The 23,054-nt window shown below is 45.9% G+C and overlaps 1 protein-coding gene across 11 annotated transcripts in view; it reads right to left on the reverse strand.

Moving 5' to 3' along the window:
* Positions 1-4,969: 4,969 nt before the first annotated feature.
* TSC2 (TSC complex subunit 2) overlaps positions 4,970-23,054 on the reverse strand; it is a 45,727-nt gene continuing 27,642 nt past the window's right edge. For 7 of the 11 annotated variants that reach the window (XM_053365627.1, XM_053365624.1, XM_053365622.1 and 4 more), the window contains 13 exons: positions 21,780-21,995; positions 20,035-20,250; positions 16,425-16,493; positions 14,363-14,523; positions 12,342-12,844; positions 11,613-11,688; positions 11,340-11,426; positions 10,266-10,452; positions 9,582-9,721; positions 8,821-8,899; positions 8,265-8,356; positions 7,826-7,924; positions 4,970-6,549 (listed from right to left, as the gene is read on the reverse strand). In XM_053365627.1, coding sequence (XP_053221602.1) covers positions 6,385-6,549; positions 7,826-7,924; positions 8,265-8,356; positions 8,821-8,899; positions 9,582-9,721; positions 10,266-10,452; positions 11,340-11,426; positions 11,613-11,688; positions 12,342-12,844; positions 14,363-14,523; positions 16,425-16,493; positions 20,035-20,250; positions 21,780-21,995 — 2,090 coding nt within the window. In that variant the 3' untranslated portion in view covers positions 4,970-6,384. Of the gene's footprint in view, positions 6,550-7,825; positions 7,925-8,264; positions 8,409-8,820; positions 8,900-9,581; positions 9,722-10,265; positions 10,453-11,339; positions 11,427-11,612; positions 11,689-12,341; positions 12,845-14,362; positions 14,524-16,424; positions 16,494-20,034; positions 20,251-21,779; positions 21,996-23,054 lie in introns of those variants that run through there. The other 4 variants (XM_053365628.1, XM_053365626.1, XM_053365625.1 and 1 more) reach the window with 2 other exon arrangements.

Genomic DNA, 23,054 nt, shown 5'->3' on the forward strand with positions numbered 1-23,054 from the left:
TTTTTCCCAATCTTCAAATTGAATATTATATCCGAAATCTCTAGCCCAGTGTATCATTACTGATTTAACTTCTTCATCTTTCGTACACCATTCCAACAGTATCTTATACATTTTTGACAAAGTCTTATAGTCATTGTTTATTATGTCTATTTGGAACCTGGAGTCTTTTTCTGCATACCCATTTTCCTTTACATCTTTTTTAAACATTTCATTTACCTGGAAATAGTGCAACCAATCATATACAAATTCTTTAACTTGTTCATATGGTTTTAATTTCCATTTTCCTCCTTCTTTAATTACCAATTCTCCGTATGTAGCCCATTTACCTCTCATATTAATTTTCTTTATACACATAACCTCCAACGGAGATAACCAATGTGGGACCCTTGGTTCTAAAAGGTTTTTGTACCTGTCCCATACTTCTATTAACGAGTTCCTGAAGATGTGGTTCCCAAATCCTTTATGAACCTTCTTCTTGTCACACCATAAGTAGGCGTGCCACCCAAACCTATTATCAAAACCTTCAAGATCTAGTAATTCCTTATTTTCTAACTTAATCCATTCCTTTAACCAACAAATACATGCAGCTTCATAATATAATTTCAAATCTGGCAGGGCGAAGCCTCCTCTTTCTTTCGCGTCTGTAAGTAGTTTATACTTTATTCTTGGCTTCTTGCCCTGCCAGATATACGTTGATATCACTTTTTGCCAATCCTTAAAAATTCCACTCCCCTTAATAATAGGAATTGTCTGAAATAAAAATAGCATCTTTGGTAGCACGCTCATCTTAATTGTGGAAATTCTGCCCCAAAAGGACAGTTTCATTCTACTCCACACCTCCAGGTCCTTCTTTATTCCTTTCCATATTTGAACATAGTTGTTCTGGTACAGGTCAATATTTTTAGGTGTTAACCATATTCCCAAGTATTTTACTTTCTTCACTACCTCTATCTCTGTCCGTTGTTGCATTATTTCTATCTTATTTTGCTCCATATTTTTAGCCATTATTTTAGTTTTTTTCTTATTCAATCTGAACCCGGCCACCATCCCAAATTGTTCAATCTCCTCCAATACCTTCTTAACACTTTCTAATGGTTCTTCCATCGTTATAACCAGATCGTCGGCAAAGGCTTTCACTTTATATTCATTCTGACCTACTGTCACCCCTTTTATTCGTCTATTTTGTCTTATTGCATTTAAAAAGACCTCCAGAACCGTTATGAATAGCAATGGTGAGAGCGGACATCCTTGTCTTGTTCCTTTAGATATTTTTATATCTTCCGAAACAACATTATTAACTATCAATTTAGCTCTCTGCTCTGTGTATATTGCCTTGATACCATTGAAAAACTCTTCTCCTACCTCCATATATTCTAAATTTTTCAACATTAATTCCCATACTATATTATCAAAGGCCTTTTCAGCATCCACAAACATTAATATCGCTTGTTTCTCATTCCTGGCATTCAGATATTCCAAAATATTAATTATATTTCTTACATTATCTTTCAATTGTCTGCCTGGCAGGAACCCTGCTTGATCTTTGTGGATACTTCTCATTAGTATCTTTTTAATTCTCTTTGCTAAAATCCCCGCAAATATTTTATAATCTGTATTCAATAAAGAGATAGGCCTATAATTTTTAACTTGTGTTAAGTCCAAGTCTTGTTTGGGAATCAATGTTATAAATGCTTCTTTCCATGTTTCTGGAATCTCTCTTGCTTTTAAAATATTATGGAATCGTCAGGACATCGCTCATTTCTTTATAATACCCTGATGTGAATCCATCTGGTCCCGGGGCCTTTCCCCTCTTCAATTCTTTTATAACCTCTTTGATCTCTTCAATTTCTATTGGGGTGTTCAGCTTATCTTTTTGTTCTGTCGGGATCTTCTGCACCTTTTTATTTATTAAAAATCTTTCTATTTTCTTCATATTGTTCCTTTCTTTGTTTTTATATAGTTGCCTATAAAAGTCCAAGAATCCTTTCCTGATTTCTTTTGGGGAAACTTTCTCTTCTCCATTCACGATAATTTTATTGATTGTATTCTGTTCTTTTCTCTTTTTAATTTGCCATGCAAGCAGTTTACCTGATTTGTTTGCAAATTCAAAGTTTTTCTGTCGCAATCTTTTAATATTCCATTCTATTTCTTTATTTATGATCATTGCGAATTGCGTTTGTAAAGTCTTGATTTCTTGTTTAATCTTCAAATTGTTTGGCTTTTTAATTAGTTTTTGCTCCTTGTCCATAATCTGCTTTAAGATTTCTTTTTTCCCTTTTCCCCGATGCTTGTTCTTCAGTGAATTCTGCTGAATAAAGAAACCTCTCATAACTGCTTTGCTTGCATCCCAGACAATATTGATCTTTGTACCTTTGTTAATGTTATCCATAAAATATTCAGTTAATTTCTTTCGTGCTTTTTCCATAATCTTTTCATCGTCCAACAGATAATCATTAATTCTCCATCTAAAGGATCTTTCCTCAAACCCTTTTAATTCCAATTTTATTGGGTTATGATCTGAAATTACTTTGGGTTGGATTTCAATCTGTTGAATTCTTGGAGTCAGTTCATTTGAAACCCATATTTGATCGATTCTTGACATTGACTGATTCGGTTCTGAATAATAAGTGAATTGTTTTTCCAATGGGTGTCTAAGCCTCCAAATGTCAATCAGATTACAATTCTTAGTCATTGAGAAGAAAGTCTTTGGTAGTTTCCCTTCTTTATTTATTCCTTCTCTTAGTCTGTCCATTTGTAGTGAAACCACACCATTCATGTCACCCATTATTATGATCTTCTGATCCATGTATTCAAATAGTTTTCCTTCCAGAGCTTTGTAAAAATCAGTCATATTTCCATTAGGTGCATAGATCCCGACAATTATTAAATTTTCGCCTTGCCATTTGATCTGGACTGCTATAATTCTTCCATCTTCATCTTTGAAAAGTTGTTTAGCTTCAATTTTGTTTTTAATGTACAGAACAACCCCTCTTTTTTTCTCTTTACCCGATGATATAAATTCATTCCCTAGTCTCTTGTTTATCAGAATTTTTCTGTGTCTTCTTGCCACGTGTGTTTCCTGCAAACATATAATGTCCAAATTTTTCTTCTTAAGAAATTGTTCGATTTTATTTCGTTTCCTTTTGTCGTTCATCCCATTAATATTCCGATTCCATAATTTTAGAGCCATCTTAAAGTCGAATTAAATAAATTTGCTTTATTTGCTTATAATCTGTCTTCCTTTTCTACTTCCTCTTCTCCTTCTCCTTCTTCTTCTTCGGATCTTTTCCCTTGCTCCTCTTCCTCTTCCACCGATTCTGACTCATCTCGGAGTCCTGCTCCTGCTCCTGCACCTTTCACTTCCTCTTCTTCCACTTGTAATTCCTTATATCTTCTCGTGAATTTCCCAATCTCTTCTGGACTTGTCAACCTGCGTTTCTTAGTTTTGTAGAAGAAGGAAACTCCTTCCGGAAATTCCCATCTAAAATCAATCTTATTTTTCTTGAGAATCTGTACCAGTGGCTTATATGGATCTCTTCATTTCAACAGCCTTATCGGAATGTCTTTAAAAATAATTATATAATTCCCATCAATATATAGTCTTTTCTCTCTATTCTTCTGTAATATCAAATTTCTCATCTCCCGGTCCTTAAATGTGATTAAACAGTCACCTGGGAATTTCCTTGCCTTTGTTGTTCTTACTCTCATTCTAAATGTGTTTTGTACTGTTTTTGCCATGTCTTCCACTGGAAATTCCAGCCACTTCGCAATTTCTGCTATTAACTTCTCTTTAATATTCTCATTCTGCATTTCCGGCACCGATCTCAGCCTCAGATTAACTTCCCTCTGTCTCAGTTCATTCATAGCAATTGTATCTTTGATTTCCTCCTGGGATTTGTTAATTTCTGTTATTTCCACTTTCAACCTTTCTTCCTCTCGCTTCACTTCCCTCACCTCCAATTTAGTTTTTTTCAGACCCTCTTCCACAGATTGTGTTCTTTTGGACACCTCTTTTATTTGCCCTTTCAGTTCGTTGACTGTCTCGTCAATTTTTTTGTCCATTTTCCCAATTTTATTATCCACTTGTTCCATTTTCTTATTCACTTGTTCCAATTTAGTGTCCAAGTTTTTTTCACTCTGTTTAATTTCTGCAAACATTTTCAATATTTCTGCTCTAAGTCAGATTCTTGTTTAGATGCTCTCCTGTCAGTTGGTGTTCCCCCCTCCATCCCTTTCTTTTGTTGATGTGCCATTTTTACCAAATATCTTTAAATATATTCCCCCTCTAACCAAATCCCCACGGTATAATCAAATTACAAAATTTGGATTCAAATGTACAATAAGTGCACTGAATATTTGAAAAGCAAATATGTCTTATAGACCCAAAATTAGTCCAAGTCTTTCCAATATCACAGTCACAGATGAAAAACCAATCTTCTTGCCCCCAATCGGGCTAATCCTTAATTGGGCTTTCCTTTTGTATTTGTAACAATTGTAATCCAAATTATAATCCAGATGATGTAGGATGGCCGCTTCCCTTAGTTCATCTTTAATATTGTAGATCTTATAAAGTAAGGCGGAATTCTAGGCCTTACTCACAAATCTGGTCTGAATAGCAACCCCTGAAGAGTTCTTAGAGAATTCTGATGTAAAATTGCTGATCTTCTACAAAAATATGCAACTTGTCCCCAATATCAGTTTCCATACGAAGACCGTAAAGTGGCCAGTGTATCACCAATTATTAAAAAAAATTAGCTTAACATTTATTACAGGGAAACTGGTGGAAAGCATACAGAAAAACAAGCCTTGCTGAAGCAAAACCAGCATGGCTTCTGCAAGGGTAGGCCCTGTCTCACTAACATCTTAAGAGTCCTCTGAGAGTGTCGGGAAGCATATAGATAGAGGTGATCCGACATTTAATCACACTGGAAGGAGAACGTTACAAATGGTGCAAGATGTCAACTGGAAATCTGGTTGTCAAAGAAACACTTTATTTCATTAAGTGTGTTGTAAGACATTTGCCAAACAAGATGGATACAAAGGAAAGTGACATCCAGTCATCTTTAGGTGACCCCCCTTTTAAAATTCCAGTAAAGGAAGGCTTTACCTTCTGTACCATTTGCTATTTCCAAGGAAGACTAGCTACAAATCAAACCTTCACATCATTGCTGGCCCTTGGGTTTAGTCCTGTGAAAGCCCGCCTGCAGTCCTGAAGGGAGCGCCAGCGACCACAGAAGGATGGCAGCAAAAGTCAGCAGAACATCCCACAGGGCAAACTCCCATGCTTCTTCTACTGCAGCACCGCCGCAAATCAAGTGGCGCCCAGGTCAGACTTCCTCAACCTGGCATCTTCCAGGTGTCGCTGGACTGTAACATCAGCCCGACCGCAGTGCCCATGCCAACTGTACTCCCAGTCACATCTAGAGGGCACCAGGATGGGGAAGGCTGCTCTTCCTCTAAGCAATGACCAGAAAGCCTTGGAGATGTTTTGGACTACAACTCACAGCACACTTTGGCTGGGGGGGCTAGAGGGAGTTGCAATCCAAAACAACTGGAGGGCGCCAGTTTGGCAAAGGCCGACACAGCCCACGGCCTCAATGGCAATAAAAGCTCGTCCCAGCAAAGGAAAGGAAGAGGTCAAATTTCTTCCAGCAAGGGACAATTTAAAATGGAAAAGCCAGGGATCTCCTTTTTCAAGGCCAACGTGCTCCTCTTCCCTCCCCAACTCTGCAGCGAATAGATTAGAGCGAAACCAACCCAAAGTGTCTCTTGACTCTGGGCATGGCCAAATTGTTTGTGCACAAGCTCAGTGTTTGGCATCTTGACCTGCTGCAAAGAACAACTGTTCAGGAAAGACCACTCACCAGCAGCAAAATCCACACCGCCATTATCCTCTGGGAAAAGAAAAACGAAGTCACTAACCCCCAGGCCTCCTCACCATGAGCTGGAGGCAAAACGCATGCACACTGGGGCCTGGGACTCATCCAGCCAGGAACATTCATGGCGTTGCTGGGGAGTTCATGTCAGGCTACTGAGACACCTTTTCTTCCATCCCTTCAACGAGCATCTTGTGTGTCTTAGATCTGCCTCCATTCACTCATAGCAACGCATCCTCAAAGTGTTAGTTTAAAAAACGCACAACAGCAATGGCAATCCAAGACACCTCCACCTTCCACTCTGGAGAATGGCAGCCTGACAGGACTGTGGACCAGCAGCTTTCAAAGGGAGCATGAGCCACCAGAGCGGCAGTGGTGTGTCCTGGATCGGGGAAACCCGTCTCCAAGTGTCGCCAACGTGGAATCTCCTCTCCGCAGCAGCTGGATGGGTGGGGGAAACAAGAAGGCTTTGCCCACCGGACAAGTTGATACAGGACACGTTCCGACGCTACACAAACTCTGTGAAGTCGTCCACCGAGGAGATGAGGCGCTTCCTCTGTCCCGTTTCGTAGGTGGGAGCCGGGTCCTGAGGAAGGTGGGCAGACGCTTTGGCTGGGGCGGGAGGGTGCATGCTGGGGAAACCAGAAGCCTGGTACTGAGTCTCTTCTCTGATCTAAAAGAAGGGAAAGTAGAGAACGTATTTCAAGTCCTTCAAAAAAACCCAACCCTTTTATTTTCAGTGCTTTCAGAAGTCTTTACAGGGCCTAATACCATCGTACCTACGGGACTGCCTCTCCTGGTATGCCCCACGGAGGACCTTAATGTCCATAAATAGCAACACCCTAGAGGTCCCAGGCACTAAGGAAGTTAGATTAGCCTCAACCAGAGCCAGGGCCTTTTCAACACTGGCTCCGGCCTGGTGGAACGCTCTGTCTCATGAGACCAGGGCCCCTCAGGATCTGATTTCTTTCCGCAGGGCCTGTAAGACAGAGTTGTTCCGCCTGGCCTTTGGCTTGGAGTCAATTTGATTCTCTCCCCCTCTTTCTTTTTTCCTTTTTCCTCCTGTGATGAGGCTGCATTTTAATGTTTTAATGTTGTATTTTAATCTTGTTTTTAAGTTGTATTCATTCAACTTGTTTTTATTATTGGTTGTTAGCCGCCCTGAGCCCGGCCTTGGCTGGGGAGGGCGGGGTATAAATAAAATTTATTATTATTATTATTATTATTATTATTGGGACGCGGGTGGCGCTGTGGGTAAAACCTCAGTGCCTAGGACTTGCTGATCGTAAGGTCGGCGGTTCGAATCCCCGCGGCGGGGTGAGCTCCCGTCGTTCGGTCCCAGCTCCTGCCCACCTAGCAGTTCGAAAGCACTCTTAAGTGCAAGTAGATAAATAGGTACCGCTTTATAGCGGGAAGGTAAACGGCGTTTCCGTGTGCTGCGCTGGTGCTGGCTCGCCAGAGCAGCTTCGTCACGCTGGCCACGTGACCCGGAAGTGTCTCCGGACAGCGCTGGCCCCCGGCCTCTAGAGTGAGATGGGCGCACAACCCTAGAGTCAGACATGACTGGCCTACTGGCAGGGGTACCTTTACCTTTACCTATTGTTGTTGTTGTTGTTGTTGTTGTTGTTGTTGTTGTTGTTGTTGTTGTTGTTACAAAGAGACCAGCTGGTAGTTTCCAAACAACTCCTAGGAAAGCTCAGTTGACAGGGCATGAGAGTCTTAATCTCAGGGTCAGGGGTTTGAGCCCCACGTTGGGCAAAAAGTTTCCTGCATTGCAGGGGGTTAGACTAGATGACCCCTGGGTCCCTTCCAACTCTACAATTCTGTGATTATTACCCCTGTATTGGGGGTGGGGTGTGTGTGTGTTAAAGTTAGAGGGGAAAGAGTCACATGCCACAAGAAAAAGAAACTCGAGAGAAAACACTAAGAGAGAGCAAAGGCAGTGTTACCCTGTGCCGGAGCCTCTTGATGTGCCGCAGGCGGGCAATCCACTTAGACGGGTACGTGTCTGTGGGGTTGGAGCGGCTGTGATGGACCTGAGAAGCCATCTAAGGGAAACAGTGGGAAGCAAAGAGGAGGGTCAACTCAGGCAGGCTGGTTTAAGATGCCATCCAAGTGCAGCAGTCAGTTGTCAACTTGGCGCCCCCTCCAAGCCATTTTGGAAGATGGCTCCCATCAGCCAGCAAGGCTGGAGAGACAGGACCTTTGCCAACCAGATTCCCTCCAGGCCTTTTGGACTCTCATCAGCCCCGGCTTCCTGCGACTGTGCTGGCTCTGGTCAAGGGGATCTGTAGCCCAAAGCAGCTGGAGGGCAACAGGATGCCAAAGGCTGAGTTGCCAAGTTCAAATGAAAGATGATCTGTTACCAGCTCCCACAAGAGCACTCACGTTGGCGTGCAGAGCCATCTGGCGGGCGACAAAAGCCAAGTTTTTATCGGAAACGATCTTCATCACACTGGTGTCGATAAGCCCTTCCATATCTACAGACCAGAGAGAGAAAGAGAGGGAGACTGCAGCATCCTCAGTCCATAACTGTACAAATTGTATGAATATTATTTGTTTGTGTAGCCGAAGCCATTGCAGGAAACAAAATACATAAAACAGAATAAAATACATCACACAGTTGAAATAATTATTAAAACCAGGCATTCTGTCAGGTAAGATATTGCGTCATCATTTCCACAAACTTGTCTCTCTACACCTTTTTCTCCCTACACCTCTGAAAAAGTGGCTTTTAGATGTCCAGGCATAAAAGCCAAAAAATTAAAATTAACATTAAGAATTTTATTTCTGAAATTGTACATCCTGTTTCCTCCCCTGCGCATCCAAGACATAAGCTAAAATCCTTCCCAAGACTCTGAGATTGCCAGGCCAGTGGAAATCTCTGGAGGTAACACCCTTCACGAACTCTGGTGGTAAAAAGAAGAGAGAGGCCTGGGCCTACCTTTCCTGCACTGCAGAGTGAGCAGGTTACAGTTGTAATCGAGAGGCTTGATGATGACGTGCACAAAGTTGAATTGGCCCTGGAGAGGGAAGAACATTAGGGTGTATGGTGGGGAGAGAGCCAGCGAGGTCCAGGGGCAATGCCTAGGCCTAAGACGTCTCTTACAGGCATGGGAACTCTCTCTTCCCTTGCAGCCACCTTAGTAAGGGTAGGACAAAGCAAGCCTGTCTTGAGTTCCATCAGGCTGAAAGGTTTGGGCCTTAACAGCTTTCATTCCCCTAATCAGCCCAAGTCAGTTTACTGTGAAAAGCTCATTACAGAATACACTTTGCTATTCCTGGAGGAAAACCCTACAGCCTGCAGGCAGAGTTTAGTTTCCAGGTCGAGGGATACTGAGGTTCTCAGATGTTCCCAGTTAAGACTGAGATGTGTAGCGACTGGCAGTTGGGAACGGAAAGGAAGGAGTTTACAAAGTAGGAAGAGTCTGGCCGTCTCGTCCGGTGCCAAACAATGGAGCAGTTTCCTCAGACACAAGCCAAGCTCAAGGCTCATGGACGTGAGGGCAAAGGGAAATGCTTGGGGCACACCTGGATCCTCTCAGTTTGGGAACAGGAGACATGGCATTTATCACAGAGCTGCGATTCTTGCAGGAAAACCTTGCTCCTATCCCCCCACATGATCTCCAGGCGGAAAAATCCATCCCAGAACCAAACTGGCCATCTGTCAGGCCCAAGCCGCTCAGCAGAGGCACATTTCCTTACCTTGATGGTCCCCAGCTTGAAGTCTTCCCCTGAATTGTTGTAAATGATGGACACAAAGTCGTTCCCCAGATGACGTTTCTTGTCGCAGCGGTATTTGTCCAGGTCTTTGGTGGGCATCAAAGTCGCAATGTGGAAAATGGCTAAGGAGGGAGGGAGGGAGGGAGGAAGGCTACATGCAGTTCAGAGTCTCAAGCCACAAGAGGAGGAAACGTTTCATATGCTAGACCAGCCTTCCCCAACCTGGTGATCTCCAGATGTTTTGGATGAGAACTCCCACCAGCCCCAGCCAGGGCAGAAGGGAGCACAGCTGTCCTGATAGAACTGATGGGAGCTGAAATCCCAAAACACCCAGTTGAAGGTCTGTTTAGTGTATGAGCAGCAATGCTGAAAGGAAAATTAAAAAAAGCCTCAATGGGGCTTACACAGGAGACTTGGGGGGGGGAGTATTGCCCCCTGGGGCAAACCCATCAACTGCCCTCTCTGCTGCCCTTAAAGGCACCCTCAGGCCCGTTATTCTTCATAGTGGAAGGCATTCAACTTACACACCACACAAACTAGGTTTCAAATTGCATTGGGCCAGTTCTGAGAGAGCCCTCCGCAAAGTGGGAAGCACTATCCCTGAAAGAATAAGGGCACAAAGGCTACCCAGCCTCAACACACAGACACTCCCTCATTCAGGCCTACCTTGCATGATGTCATCGTGCCAGCAGTAGGTAAACAGCCCGTCCTCCCCGCACACATCCAAGCCACCAAGGTAAATCTTGTCTGGCTGGCAGTCTTTCAGCTCAATGAGCGTTCCCAAGCCGGTCAGGAACTCTGTGTACCTGTAGGAGCCGTGCTCGTTGGAAAGGATGGCGAGCTCGTTATTGCTCTGGGGTGGAGACAAAACCACGAGAGCAGCTGTGTGGACAACAGGCTCAAGGGCTCCACATTATTTTACCTAGAGAAAAACCTGGGGCCTTTTTAGGATGTGGAAGGGCCAAAGCCCAGTGGTAGAGCATCTGCTTTGCATGCAGAAGGCTGGCCCAGGTTGAATCCCCCAATGGCAACTCTAGTTAGGGCTGGCAAAGACCCCGACCTGAAACCCTGGAGAGTCCCTATTGGCAATGCTGAGCTAGGCAGACCAAGGGTTTGACTCCACGTAAGGAAGCTTCTTTTGTCCCTCTACAAAATGGATCCTCTGCGAGGCCATTTTACAATGTGGTTCTGGCGGTTCTCTCACTGCAAGAAGTGAGGTTACAGGGAACCAGGCAGAGGGCCTTCTTGGTAGTGGTGCCCTGTGGAATGCCCTCCTGTCAGATGTCAAGGAAATAAACAACTATCTGACTTTGCAGTATTTTTAATCCATCCTTCAGCAAATAGTCTTAGGGCAAAAGATACTAACATGATTAAAGCAGAATACAATAAAACCAAAAATCACATATGCATAAGAATGATTAAAATAACCAACGTCAAATAATTTAATGAAGTAGGCAAGAGGAACATTTCTACCAAGGGGCTTATAATAATGCTCACCTCCCTCCCAAAGATTTGGGCAAAGTGGTGCATCTTCACCTCCTAACAATTTCAGTGCCTGATGCACCTTAGAGGGGAGGCTATTCCAGAGATGAGGGGGCCGCCACTGAGAAGGCCCTTTTGCATCCAGGGTCCCCCAAACGTCGCAGGCAGCAGAAGGGAACAGTTTCCTGAAGGGAACAGCTTATCCCTGAGCACCTTCTGCCAAAAAAAATCCAGGAAGCTGATGCACACGGCCCTTACCTGCCCTTCCCCAACATATAGTACTGCAATCTTGTGGGTATCATAGGGGGGGATCTGATCCAGCAGCTGAACTGATCTCTCAAACGTCTAAGAATAAAAATATAAATGAGGAAAGCTTTAGAACGGCAAGCATGGTCAAAGCCACCTTGGCATCTTTTATGAAAAGGGAGGAGGGGCTGGCCAGGTATGGGGGTTAGCAAAGGGGTTAGAGGGTACGTGGGGTTGGCAAACAGAGCATGCTCAAACCTACCTAAATGACATGCTCAAACCTACCTCATTTGGCAACAGGAGGGGCTTGTTGGATTCATCACCGAAGAAAGGAGAGTGATACAACTGCAGGAACACAAAGCTAAGGAGAAAACATTAAAATAGATTTAATTCCATTATCTCTAAAGGTTTCGGTCAATCTTAGCATGTAGAACTCTCCACCTCTACAAACAGCAATAGCCAAGTATATAAGTGAGCCCCTCCAAAAGCAACTGGACAAATTCAGACACAATGTGGTGGGATCAGGTGAAAAGGCCCATCAATGCCAGCCTTCTGCTTCAGACACTAGCCAGCCAAACGCTCCCAGGACACTGAGAAGCAGGTTGCTTAATACCTTGCAGTCACTCTCCTCTCTCTGTCCCCGGCTCAGCTTTGACCTGCGAATGGAGTTGTGGCTGGTGGTGTTGGGCACAAGGAAGCTGCTAGTCTCTGCAGCTCTCTTGTGCACTGGAGCCAGGCTCTGATGAGGGAACCCTCATGGGGGTGCCTGGCCACGCCCCCTTAGAAAAACATGCCTGGGGTCATGGCCCCTTAAGCCCCACCTCCCCAACACACTACGCCCCTGAGGGTAGGGGGCACTAGGGTTTTCGTTTATGTGTCCAAGGAGGTGGAAGCCCAAAAATGTTTGAGACCCACTGATCTGGACACCGAATCTGTCTTTGATGTGGTCAGAAAGAAAAATGAAAGAACACTCCCTTGTCTGATGCAGCCTCTTCACATGCACAATTCACTCACCTTGGGTTGATTCCTGGCACTTTCTCCGCGTTGGAAGCTGTTGCGCAGCCCTTGAAGGGGTCCCTCTCAATCCTCTTGCCCCTCCTCGAGGGCGCTGAATCAGAGATCGTGTACCCTCGGGGGCGGTGGCCGGTTGGAGAGCGCGGAGAAGAGACAGGGGCACTGCATCCCACCCTGGGTGCCCCAAGGGGGCGGTCATCTTCCCCTCTGCCTAGCCAGCTCCCGGCTGCCTCCCCTTCCAAGTGTCCCGACTGAGACTTGGACTTCCCGTCACTGCTCAGCTTCCCCGGCGGATCTTCGCTGCCGGTGTCCTTGAGGACTTCCTGGAGGGTCTGAAGCTCCGGAGAGGAACTGGACTTGCTGAGGGGCTGGGAGGGCTGGAAAGAGAGTGCCTCAAACTCACGGCTGTCTTCCAAGTTCCGGGCTCTTTCGATGGGGATGCCCATGGGGGCCAAATCATCTGGTTTCAGAACTTTCTCTTCTTGGCTGGATGTCGACGAGGACTACAAAGCCAGGGGTGGAGGAAGGGGAGAAGGAAGGAGAAGAGGTGGTCACTGAAAGATAACTTGAGAGAAGATGACCCTTGACAGCAACCCATCTGGCCAAGCAGGCACTGGGAAGCTAGACCTTTTCTGCAGGATTCAAGTTACAAGAAAGGAGATTCCAGCTAAACATCAGGAAGTCTTCTGACAGCAAGAACTGTTTGAAATTGGAATGGTCTCCCTCGGGAGGTTGAGGACTCTCCTTCTTTGGAGGTTTTCAAGCAGAGGTTGGATGGCCACCTGCCATGGATGCTTCGGCTGAGATTCCTGCATGTCATGGGGTTGGACCAGATGATCCCATGAAGTATGTGGAGAAGAATGCACCCTGGGTAGAGGAGAGGGGATGACCACCCTCAACCCTGTTTCCATTTCCCAAGCAGCCCAGTAAAAAAAGGAAGACAGAGGGAGGTTTGGCAACTGAAGGCCACCAGCTACCAAGCTCTAATACAGAAATACCTTGGGCCCTCCAGGTATTGCTGAACTACAACTCCCATCATCCTTGGACACTGGCTGATGGGGCTGATGGGAGTTTAGCAATACAGAAGGGCCCAAGGTTCCCCATACCTGCTCTAATCACAGGATTGCAACCAACATGCTGTTCTGCTCATGGAAGGGCTGTGGGCTCAGTGGCAGAGCATCTACATTGCCTGCAGAAGGTCCCAGGTTCAAGCGTCAGTGGCATCTCTAGGGAGGGCTGCAAGGACCTAGTCTGAAACCTTGAAGAGCTGCTGCCAGTCAGTGTAGACAATACCAAGCTAGATGGACCAATGGTCTGACTTGGTATAAGGCATCTTCCTATGTTACTGTGCAAAAGCCTTCCCCTCTGGAGCATTGGGGGCAGGGGAATGGGAGAGAGGATAAGAGGAAGTCCTGCTGTGCAAACGGAATTCCACTTGTACAACAATGGATACAACCCCAAAGTCTCTCAGCTATAAGCTGCTGCTGATAATGATCATGAAGAGAAGCATCAACATTTCCCTGAAAGCTCGACTGCAGCCTCAGCCAAAGCCTCTTCATGCTTTGGGCTACAGCCCATCAGTCCAAGCCAGCCCATACATGTGTTTTAAAGTTCTGTCAACATGTGTGTGTATATTCTTTTATGTAAACCGCATAGATTTTTCTGTGAATTTGGTCCAATAAACAAGGAAATGAACACCGCTTGGAGGAGACCTTGTTGGGTCAAGAATGTTGCATATGAATCTGAAACTCTTAAGCTCAGGGTCCTCAGTTCAAGCCCCACATTAGGCAAAAAGGTTTTTGCATTGTAGCGGGTTGGACTAGATGACCACCGGGATCCCTTCCAACTCTGTGATTCAGGGAAACTACACTCCTCTTTGACAATAACAGCTAAACCTACACCCCATGCATGTGTGCACACTCACTCACAAAAGGCATACTTATCTGAAGAAAGTTCAAGAATGTCTCATTATGTTCTCCTTGCCAGGTTTAACTCAAGATCAAGCAAGGGAGCTTACTGACCCGACTATACGTCCCGGGGCATTTGACCACCTTCTCCTCGCTTAGGCCTTGCTCCGGACACACAGCTTCAAAGTCTTCAATCTCTTGAGATTCCAGGCGAGATTCTGCATCTTTTAAATCCGTCTCCGGTGGGCTTCCTTCTTCCAGAACCACGGCAGATTCTGACAAGAAATAAATAGAGGCCAATTGCACATGCAGAGATTGCTTTCCCCCGCACACACACCCAAAAAACAAACTTAAAAAATACATAGTTTTCGGCACACAAATGAAATTAACAAAACCAGCAAGAAAAGACAAGACCACCACTGCAGCAGCTTGGGGGGGATATTGATTGCAGCTTGCAAGATAAAAAAAAGTTATTTCAAAGCAGAAATTCAAGAGTTAGCTGTAAACACACACAAAACACACACACCCCTCAAACAAACGTGCTGATCTGCTAAACTGTCCAAGCCAGAAGACCCCTGCCCAGTTTCCTCTAATGCTTCAGAGTGAAATGGCTGCTGTTTTTTAACCAATGTTTTTAAGATTCGTTCAAAGCGAGGTTCATTCAAAGTGAGAGGCACCTGCCTGATCCTGTGGACATTTTAACAGCATCTCTTCAAACACAGCAATCAATGGTGACCTGCAGCAATGCCACATCAGAATTTTACTTGAGTGGTTGTTTTTTTTAAGCGAGGGTTGGATAATGTTCTGTACATTGCACGAAAACAGCATTGATTAGCTTTGTGCTTCTGCTTCTGTTCACCGTAGAACCAAAAGGATTTCTAGACTGCAGCTTTTGCTAACCTGGTACCCTCCCGGTGTGTGGTGTACTGGTTAGAATGTTGAGACTTTGACTGAAGACATCAAGGTTCGAATCCCCACTCAGCCATGAAGCTCCCTGGGTGACCTTGGGCCAGTCATCATCTCTTAGCCTAACCTACCTCACAGGGTTGTTGTGAGAATGAAATGGGGTAGAGGAGAACCATGTACACCACTTTGAGATCCTTGGAAGATAAAGGTAATATAGAAATGTAACTGTTGTTGTTGCTGCTGCTGCTTCAGGCTACAGCTCCCATCAGCCCCAGCGAGCTTGGCTATCCTGGCTGGGGCTGTTAGGCGTTAATAATCCCAAAACATCTGAGGAGCACAAGACTGGCAAAGGCTAAAGTCTAGATTGCAGCCTTCGCGTGAGTAGGCAACAGAAAGACAGACCCCCTGAAAGATTTCTTAACCTCCTTGCCTTAATTCAGATAGAATTTTGATTGATAGACTTATTATCTGTGGCTGGGTTGCAGGGTCAACACACAAAGAGTTAGGAGGTGGAAATGGAAGACTCAAAACTGAACAAAAGGCAGGGGTAGAGAAACATTGGCAGTTTCAGTTTTTCCTGTTTCTAAGCTGCACCCGAATTGCAACTTTCCTTCTTTCTGTGTTCTATAGCAGAGATAGCCAATGTGGTCCACTCCAGATGTTAGAATGCAACTAATAATAATAATAATAATAATAATAATAATAATAATAATAATAATATATTTCACCAGCAGGTCCCAGCGTGGGTCACAACAATTTAAAATCTGAAACAGTTAAAACAGATCACAACCACAGGAATAGGATGGGCCCTGTAAACAAACATCTCAGGTGCCAAAGGCCAGGATAAAGGTATAATAACCCCCAGCTGTTGGTGACGTTGGCTGGGGCTGGTAGGAGATGGAAGTCCAACACCATTTGGTGGGCAACCACATTGGGCAGCCCTGCCCTACAGTTTGGTGGCCTGCCTATAAAGAGCTTCCCCCCCACCCCAAAACCAAGGCATTATGGAGCTTTCATGGACCAACCGAGGCCATGTCTGGCTTGGACTTGTTTATGCCCACTGGAATTTCCATCCCTGGAGTGCAATGAGATCAGGGACAGACATAAAACATGGAAGGAGTGGATGGAAGCACGAGGAAAGGCAGCCTCTATGAATCACAGTGCTTGTTTCTTTTTATGTCAATACTTGCTCCCCCTCCCTCCTCCTTCTTGCTTTTCTTTTTATTATTATTATTTTTAATAAACCTCCTTTAAAGATATGCAAGTATACCTGCCCAGGAAATGCTCCTGTGCAACTTTTCTTGAGAACTGGTCAGGTACATGGAAGAGAAAGAGGCCACTGTGAAGGGAAAACCAAGGGAGGAATGACATCAAAAAGGAAGGAGAGGAAGAGAGAGAGGAAGAGACTCTATGGAGAAAATAAATAAATAAAATTAAAGCACCGAGTTTTAACACATAATCAGAAAGAGAGCCAGCTTCAACAAAATACATGGGAGAAAATAACAGGGTAGGGAAGTGTGAGAGCACTTAGAAGAGGTGTAGCCAAGGCTGAGCCTTTGGGGGCTGAGGACCCCTGCAACATAGCTTGGGATGATGGTGATGATTTTAATTTATTACCCGGCCATTTTAGACCAGAATACTCATCAGCCATGGTGGCTGGGAATGATGGGAGTTATAGTCCCAAACATCTGGTGGGCACCATATTGCCAAAGGCTGTGTTACAGGGAGAGTTTCCTCCTCCTATCCCTGCCCCAAATGAGGATGGAGCCATCCAACAGGGTGCAATGCAGCAGATGGTCCTCCTTCGCAATTCTCAATGAAAAGAGCAAGAACTTCAAAAGGGCCTGCAGAGAACGTGACAGTGGACTTTGCCCTGCATTATTATTTTTATTCATACAAATATTTATATACCGCTAATTCATAAAACAAAAACCAGAGCAACGTACAGCAAACGTACATAAAACCGCGTGTGTGTTAAAATAAGAAATCAGCTAACTATTGTGGAAAGATGTATTCTTAACTGCCCAAATAAGGCCTGGCAAAATGGGGAAGTTTTCAGCAGGTGTTTAAAGGCTGGAACAGTCTCCACAGGCACAATACTGGGTCAATGGCACAAAAGGTTCAGTTCCTTGTCAAATGAGCTTCCCCAGCTTGGGAAATGGCCAGTGATGCTCCTGCAATGATCTCAGTGATTGAGCTGGGTTGGAAGGGATCAGGAGGTCCCTGAGGCACCCTGGAACCAAGTTGTTCTGGGCTTTGTAAATCAGTCAATGAGAGAAGGGAGGGAGAAACATCCAGATACCCACACTGAATACTGGACAATGGAATGGTTAAGAAAAGGCGGCTTATGCAAGTAGGTATGGTTCAGGAGGAAAAGGAGATATGAGATTAGTCACTTATCCCCCAAACCCTCCCTTTCCCTAAACTAAAACACAACCCAAAGAGGTGGGGAAACCACCAGCACTTCCAGCACTACAGCGGTTCAGCCTTAAAGCACCAGGAAAAAGAAAAGCTCCCAGCTCCCAGATTCTTGCATCTTAAAATTTCCTGGTAAATGGGCATCTGAACACTACTACTTTTTTTTTTTTTTTACACCGCACTTTAGATGCTGTCAATTACACTTGAATTTAAACTGGTCTGTGACCGAAATAATAAATTCACCTGAATTTAGAGTTGTCTTCAACTAAGTCCTACTCAGAGTAGACCCCCTGAAATGAATTTACCAACAGGAGTCATGGCCATTGATTTCAATGTTTAATGCCAGGAGGCATGCATGTTCTCTGTTCTTGAGATCTGTCCTGCACAGGTGTAAAATTCGGGAGAGCAGTTTTCCCCAACCTGATGCCTTCCGGGTTGGCCAAGAGTGTGTGGTACAGTGCACAATATTTAGAATCTGGGCATTAACTATATTTCCATCTAAAAACAGAAACAAACCCACCAGCAGCCTCATTTACTGTCATCGGGGCTATTCAGATTAGCTAGAAAGTGAGTGGGTAGCAACAGGTTAAATCTCAGAAACGGGGGGGGGGGGCTGGAAGGTGAGTAGGCGGGACACTGTTCGTGTGGGCGGGGCTGCAGCAGAGCTGTGCGCAATGCTGCAATTCCAAAGGAGAGTGGAAAAGATGCGGGATATGCAGCTGCCTGCAGGATAAAAAGAAACAAGATTCTAGTCCCTGTGGTTGTGTAAATATTGTGCTTGTGGGGGCAATGGCTGAAGTCAGAGCAACTGCAGGAAACATTCCCAGTTTTATCAGGGCTCTTGCGCAGATCTGTGCCTTCCTCCCCATGATGAGCAGAAACAAAACTACGCACACAAAAAGATCACAGAAAAAATTATGCAAAAAGAAAAAGAAAACCATGCATACTAATTTGCATAATTTAGCCAGGTTACAGAATCTGAGCTACTCTGACACAGAACATTGCTGTTTGAAATAAACACAGACCTGAGCAGTAAGGGAATTCTCCAACCCCCCTTCTTGCTGCAGACCATTGTTTCAGAACAAGGGAGCTTTAACAGAGAAGTCCTCCACCCAGTCTGCCCTGACAACTTCTGGAAGGAGACCTAGACTCATGAGTGAAACATGCATTGATCAAAACACTCTTTGGCTAAGCCTGGCTCAGCAGAAGCACAGATTCTGCTGTGTTTAGTGAAATGAGCAGTGTGCTTCTTTCTATGACTGAATTATACACACATAAGTAAAATGGATTATTCAGAGTTGTATCCAACTGTTATTCAGAACAGACCCATTGAAATTTACAAATCTTTAGTCTAGGTTTGCCATACTTCAAGAAGTAAAAATCCAGACACAAAAGGCTTTTTTAGGGAAAGCTGCTGAGCTTTTTTGGGGGGTGGGGATCCAGGAGAATCCAGATGTATGGCAACCCGACTTTAGTCATGCCGATGAATTTCAATAGGTCTAATCCACATTGGATACAACCCTAAGTATTTATGTTCCTATTCTGCATTTCTTCAGCAAGACCACATTCACAGCATGCATTAAAAGAAATGTAATACCACTTTTTAAAAAGTCATTCCCTCAAAGAATCCTCTGGCTTCCCTCACGGTGTTCCATTGTGCCAGAAGCGGTTTAGTCATGCTGGCCACAAGACTCAGAAAGCTGTGGACAAACACCGTCTCCCACGGCCTGAAAGCGAGATGACTGCCGCACCCCATAGTTGCCTTTGACTGGACTTAACCATCCAGGGCAGGGGTCTGCAACCCGCGGCTCCAGAGCCGCATGTGGCTCTTTTACACCTTTGCCGCGGCTCCGAGGCGGATACTAGCGAGGGGAGGAGGCGCATTGTGCGCCCTGACACTCCCCACTGTGGCGGGCGCTGTACTGGCTGTGACGTCGCATGGGGGCAGTGCGTGCGTTAGTCACGCACCGTCCCGACGTCACCTTCCCGGTTTTGTGGCTCCCAGGTTTTTCTTCTTCGGAAACGGGTCCAAGTGGCTCCTTTTGTCTTAAAGGTTGCAGACCCCTGATCCAGGGGGTCCTTTACCTTACCCCATACTGCTTTCCATGAATGGTGTGAATGTGGCTCAAGTGGTCCAAGGCAGCATAATTTATTCAAGAAGCATGATCTAACTTCTATGGAATTATCCCTAATTGATTAAGGCAGCTTTCCCGAACCTGGAGCAATCCAACTGTTTTGGACTACACTTCCCATCAGCCCCTGCTAGCCCCACACATGGCCTGCTGTAACAGTGGCTGGGCTTCAGGCTAGATTAAAGACTTCCTTTTAGGAAGGTGAATTGCGTGCGCCTCCTGTTCTCCTAAAGCAGAGTGGCTCTGCCATGAAGCACTTTGGCTGGGAATGACTAGCTATCGTCTCATCCTCGCACCCTCTCTCCTGGGCCAGCCACTGAGCTGCCTCACCTGTGTTTGAGCGCTGCAGAAAGTACGGCTTGGCAGTCCCCGTTGGCAAGGTGGAGGAAGGGACCGAGAGGGACTTGTACAGGGTGGGGTCGCGGTGCTCCTTGAAGCGCTCGGCTGCCATGAGAGCGTTGGAGAGCTCCTGCAGGGGCATGCTGTTGATATCCGAGGAAAACGGACTCAGGGAGTTCTCCAGGCTCATCAGCCAGCTCGTGTTACCTGGAGTGGTGGGAAGGTGAAGATGCAGAACAAAGCAGAACATGCCACTGAGATTTAAAAATAAAATAAAATCCCCGTTAATAACCCCCGTCTTGTTTCCCTCTTTCGTAAATGGCCTGCAGGGGATTCGGGGTCTCCTTCCAGGTTGTGGACATATCAAACATCCAGCACTGGCCTCCTAGGTGAATGGAGAGCTCTGCCTAGAAGACACTGGGGCTGTGCGCCAGATTCAAACAATTCCTGGACCCAAACTGGGCTGAGGCCAAGAGAGCTCTGGATCGCCTGGGGCTGAGGGGAGGCAGACAGCATCTGCAGGATCTGCTTCACCCAGCCTGCAGGAAAGGTGGTGGTGATTCCAGCAGGATTGACCTTTCCACTGATCAACACGTTCCCTTCCCAACAGCATGTTTAAAACCTTAATTAAATGCTAGGGCTGACCGCCCCCACCCCAAATCAATTCAGGTCCCTGGTCCAGGTTGGTCCTAGACTGTCCAGAGTCAGATCAGGGCTGTTCCAGAGTCCCAGACTGGATTGGGGGTGCCATGCACAGCCCTAAAAGAATCACATAAGAAGCTGCCTTTTGCCAGGTTAGCCTGTGGGCCCCTTCTGCTCTGTGCTGTGGCCTTTCTGTCACTTGCTTCTGATCAGGGAATGCTGGGGATGAAACCTGGAGCCGTCTGCATGCCTGGCACATACTCTACCACTGAACTCCAGCCCCAGCCCCTCGTGCCACACTTCCCTGCAGCTACATATAGAGCAGGAGGAAAACAGATAGCAATGGGCAAGTTGCTTTTCACAGGACTTTGTGCACCGTAGCTGAGCTTCATGTTGGGGAATACCTGGTAACTTTTCACGGAACGCTGGAGGTCCCCTACACCAGAGCCACAAGGCATGATAAGAAGTGCTCTCTCCAAGTGCTAATTGCTTTTTAGCATTACAACAAAACACTTGGCACCAGGCTGATGGAACATCATTGCTTGTCCATGTCACAACATAAACAAGGGGCTGCAACTAGGACACATTCCTGAAAAACTCCTATAATAACACACAGTGTTACATCATTCCTATGATTCTAGGATAAGGCACTGATTAAGCCGCGGGTGGTGCTGTGGGTTAAACCACAGAGCCTAGGACTTGCTGATCAGAAGGTCGGCGGTTTGAATCCCCGCGATGGGGTGAGCTCCCGTTGCTGGGTCCCTGCTGCTGCCAACCTAGCAGTTCGAAAGCACGTCAAAGTGCAAGTAGATAAATAGGTACTGCTCCGGCGGGAAGGTAAACTGCGTTTCCGTGCGCTGCTCTGGTTTGCCAGAAGCAGCTTAGTCATGCTGGCCACATGACCCGGAAACTGTACACCAGCTCCCTTGGGAAATGAAGCGAGATGAGCGCCACCACCCCAGAGTCGGCCACGACTGGACCTAATGGTCAGGGGTCCCTTTACCTAAGCCCTTTACACTCAGCAACATGGAAACATGTGCACCAACACATGCCATTTTACATATTTGTGAAGGCATACATTTCACCTGGCCTACCTGTGGGTCTCCGCACCAGTATCTCCGCCCAGCCTTGTGTTAGCAGGGGGACGTACGCAGCCAAGTTGGCCTTTTCCTTCTGTAGAGGCCCAGGAACAGCCTTTTCCGCTCGAGCAGCAGTAGGAGCAGGAGAGCTCTGAAATCCTTGGGGCATCGGGGTGGCTGGGAAATGGGAGGTGGAGGTGTCTAATGCCCCAACCCGCAAGGCATGGCCACCTGGATGGCAAAAGGGCATTCAGAAGAAGCAGAGAGGTTAGGAGGGTTTTGCAGAGGGGCTGCATATTGGTTCAAAGATGATATAAAAAACATAGGCAGCTATTGAGAAGAAACGGAGTTGAACTGTGTGTGCTTAGGAATAGAAGAAGCGCCTGCTGGATGAGGCCAGTGGCCCATCTAGTGCAGCCTCCTGTACTCACAGTGCCCAAACAAAAGCCTACAAGGGAGATATGAACACAAGAGTGCCCTCCCCTCCTGGGGCTTCCAGTGACTGTTAATCCCACTCTAGGACTGTATTGATCTAGTATTATCTAGTATTGATCTAGCAGTGCAAAGATCCTCTGCCTGGGGGATCCTCTCATATCCAAAGCTATTATTATCAGGGCAAGCAATCACCAGTGTGAATCAGAAGGCAGAGACAGACCCTAAAGTAGTTCAGGTGATGTATTTTATTGGGAAGGAGGGGGAATCTTCTGCACACCTGTGAATTCTCCTTAACACATACAGGCAGCTGTATGGAGATTGTGGTGGGCTCCACTGAGGCCAGAATGCGTCTCCTGCTGGTAGAGGCTAAATTAAGAGGCACCTCTCCCAAACCAGTTTCTATTGACTAAGCGCTGAGAACCTAAGAAGAGCCGGCTGAGTCACGCCCATGGCCTAGCATCGCGTTCTCACAGTGGCCAACCAGATTCCCGTGGGAAACCTGCAAGCAGGATTCAAGCACAAGAAAATGACATCAAGCCCCTGGTCCATTAGGCCCCGAGTAACCAGGCCAAGCCTGGGCCACTGTCTAACAAACAAGGAGAAAAGGAATTCACAGAGAAGCCCCAGAAACTGGAAACAAGTAGGTAAGACTAAGAAGTTGCTTATAAGGACAGAACTCCAGTTATTCTAGGAGGGAGAACTGCTGGACTGAACAGTCACAATAAGCCAAGCTTTGCTAACCGGGTGCTCTTCAGATGTTTGGGACTACGACTCCCATCAGCCCCTCCCCCAGTCAGCACCATTTTAGAATGCAACTCCTACCACCATTTTAGAAAACAACTCCTACCAGCTCCA

The sequence above is a fragment of the Podarcis raffonei genome, chromosome 14, assembly GCF_027172205.1.
Source record: "Podarcis raffonei isolate rPodRaf1 chromosome 14, rPodRaf1.pri, whole genome shotgun sequence".
Classification (NCBI taxonomy): Eukaryota; Metazoa; Chordata; class Lepidosauria; order Squamata; family Lacertidae; genus Podarcis; species Podarcis raffonei.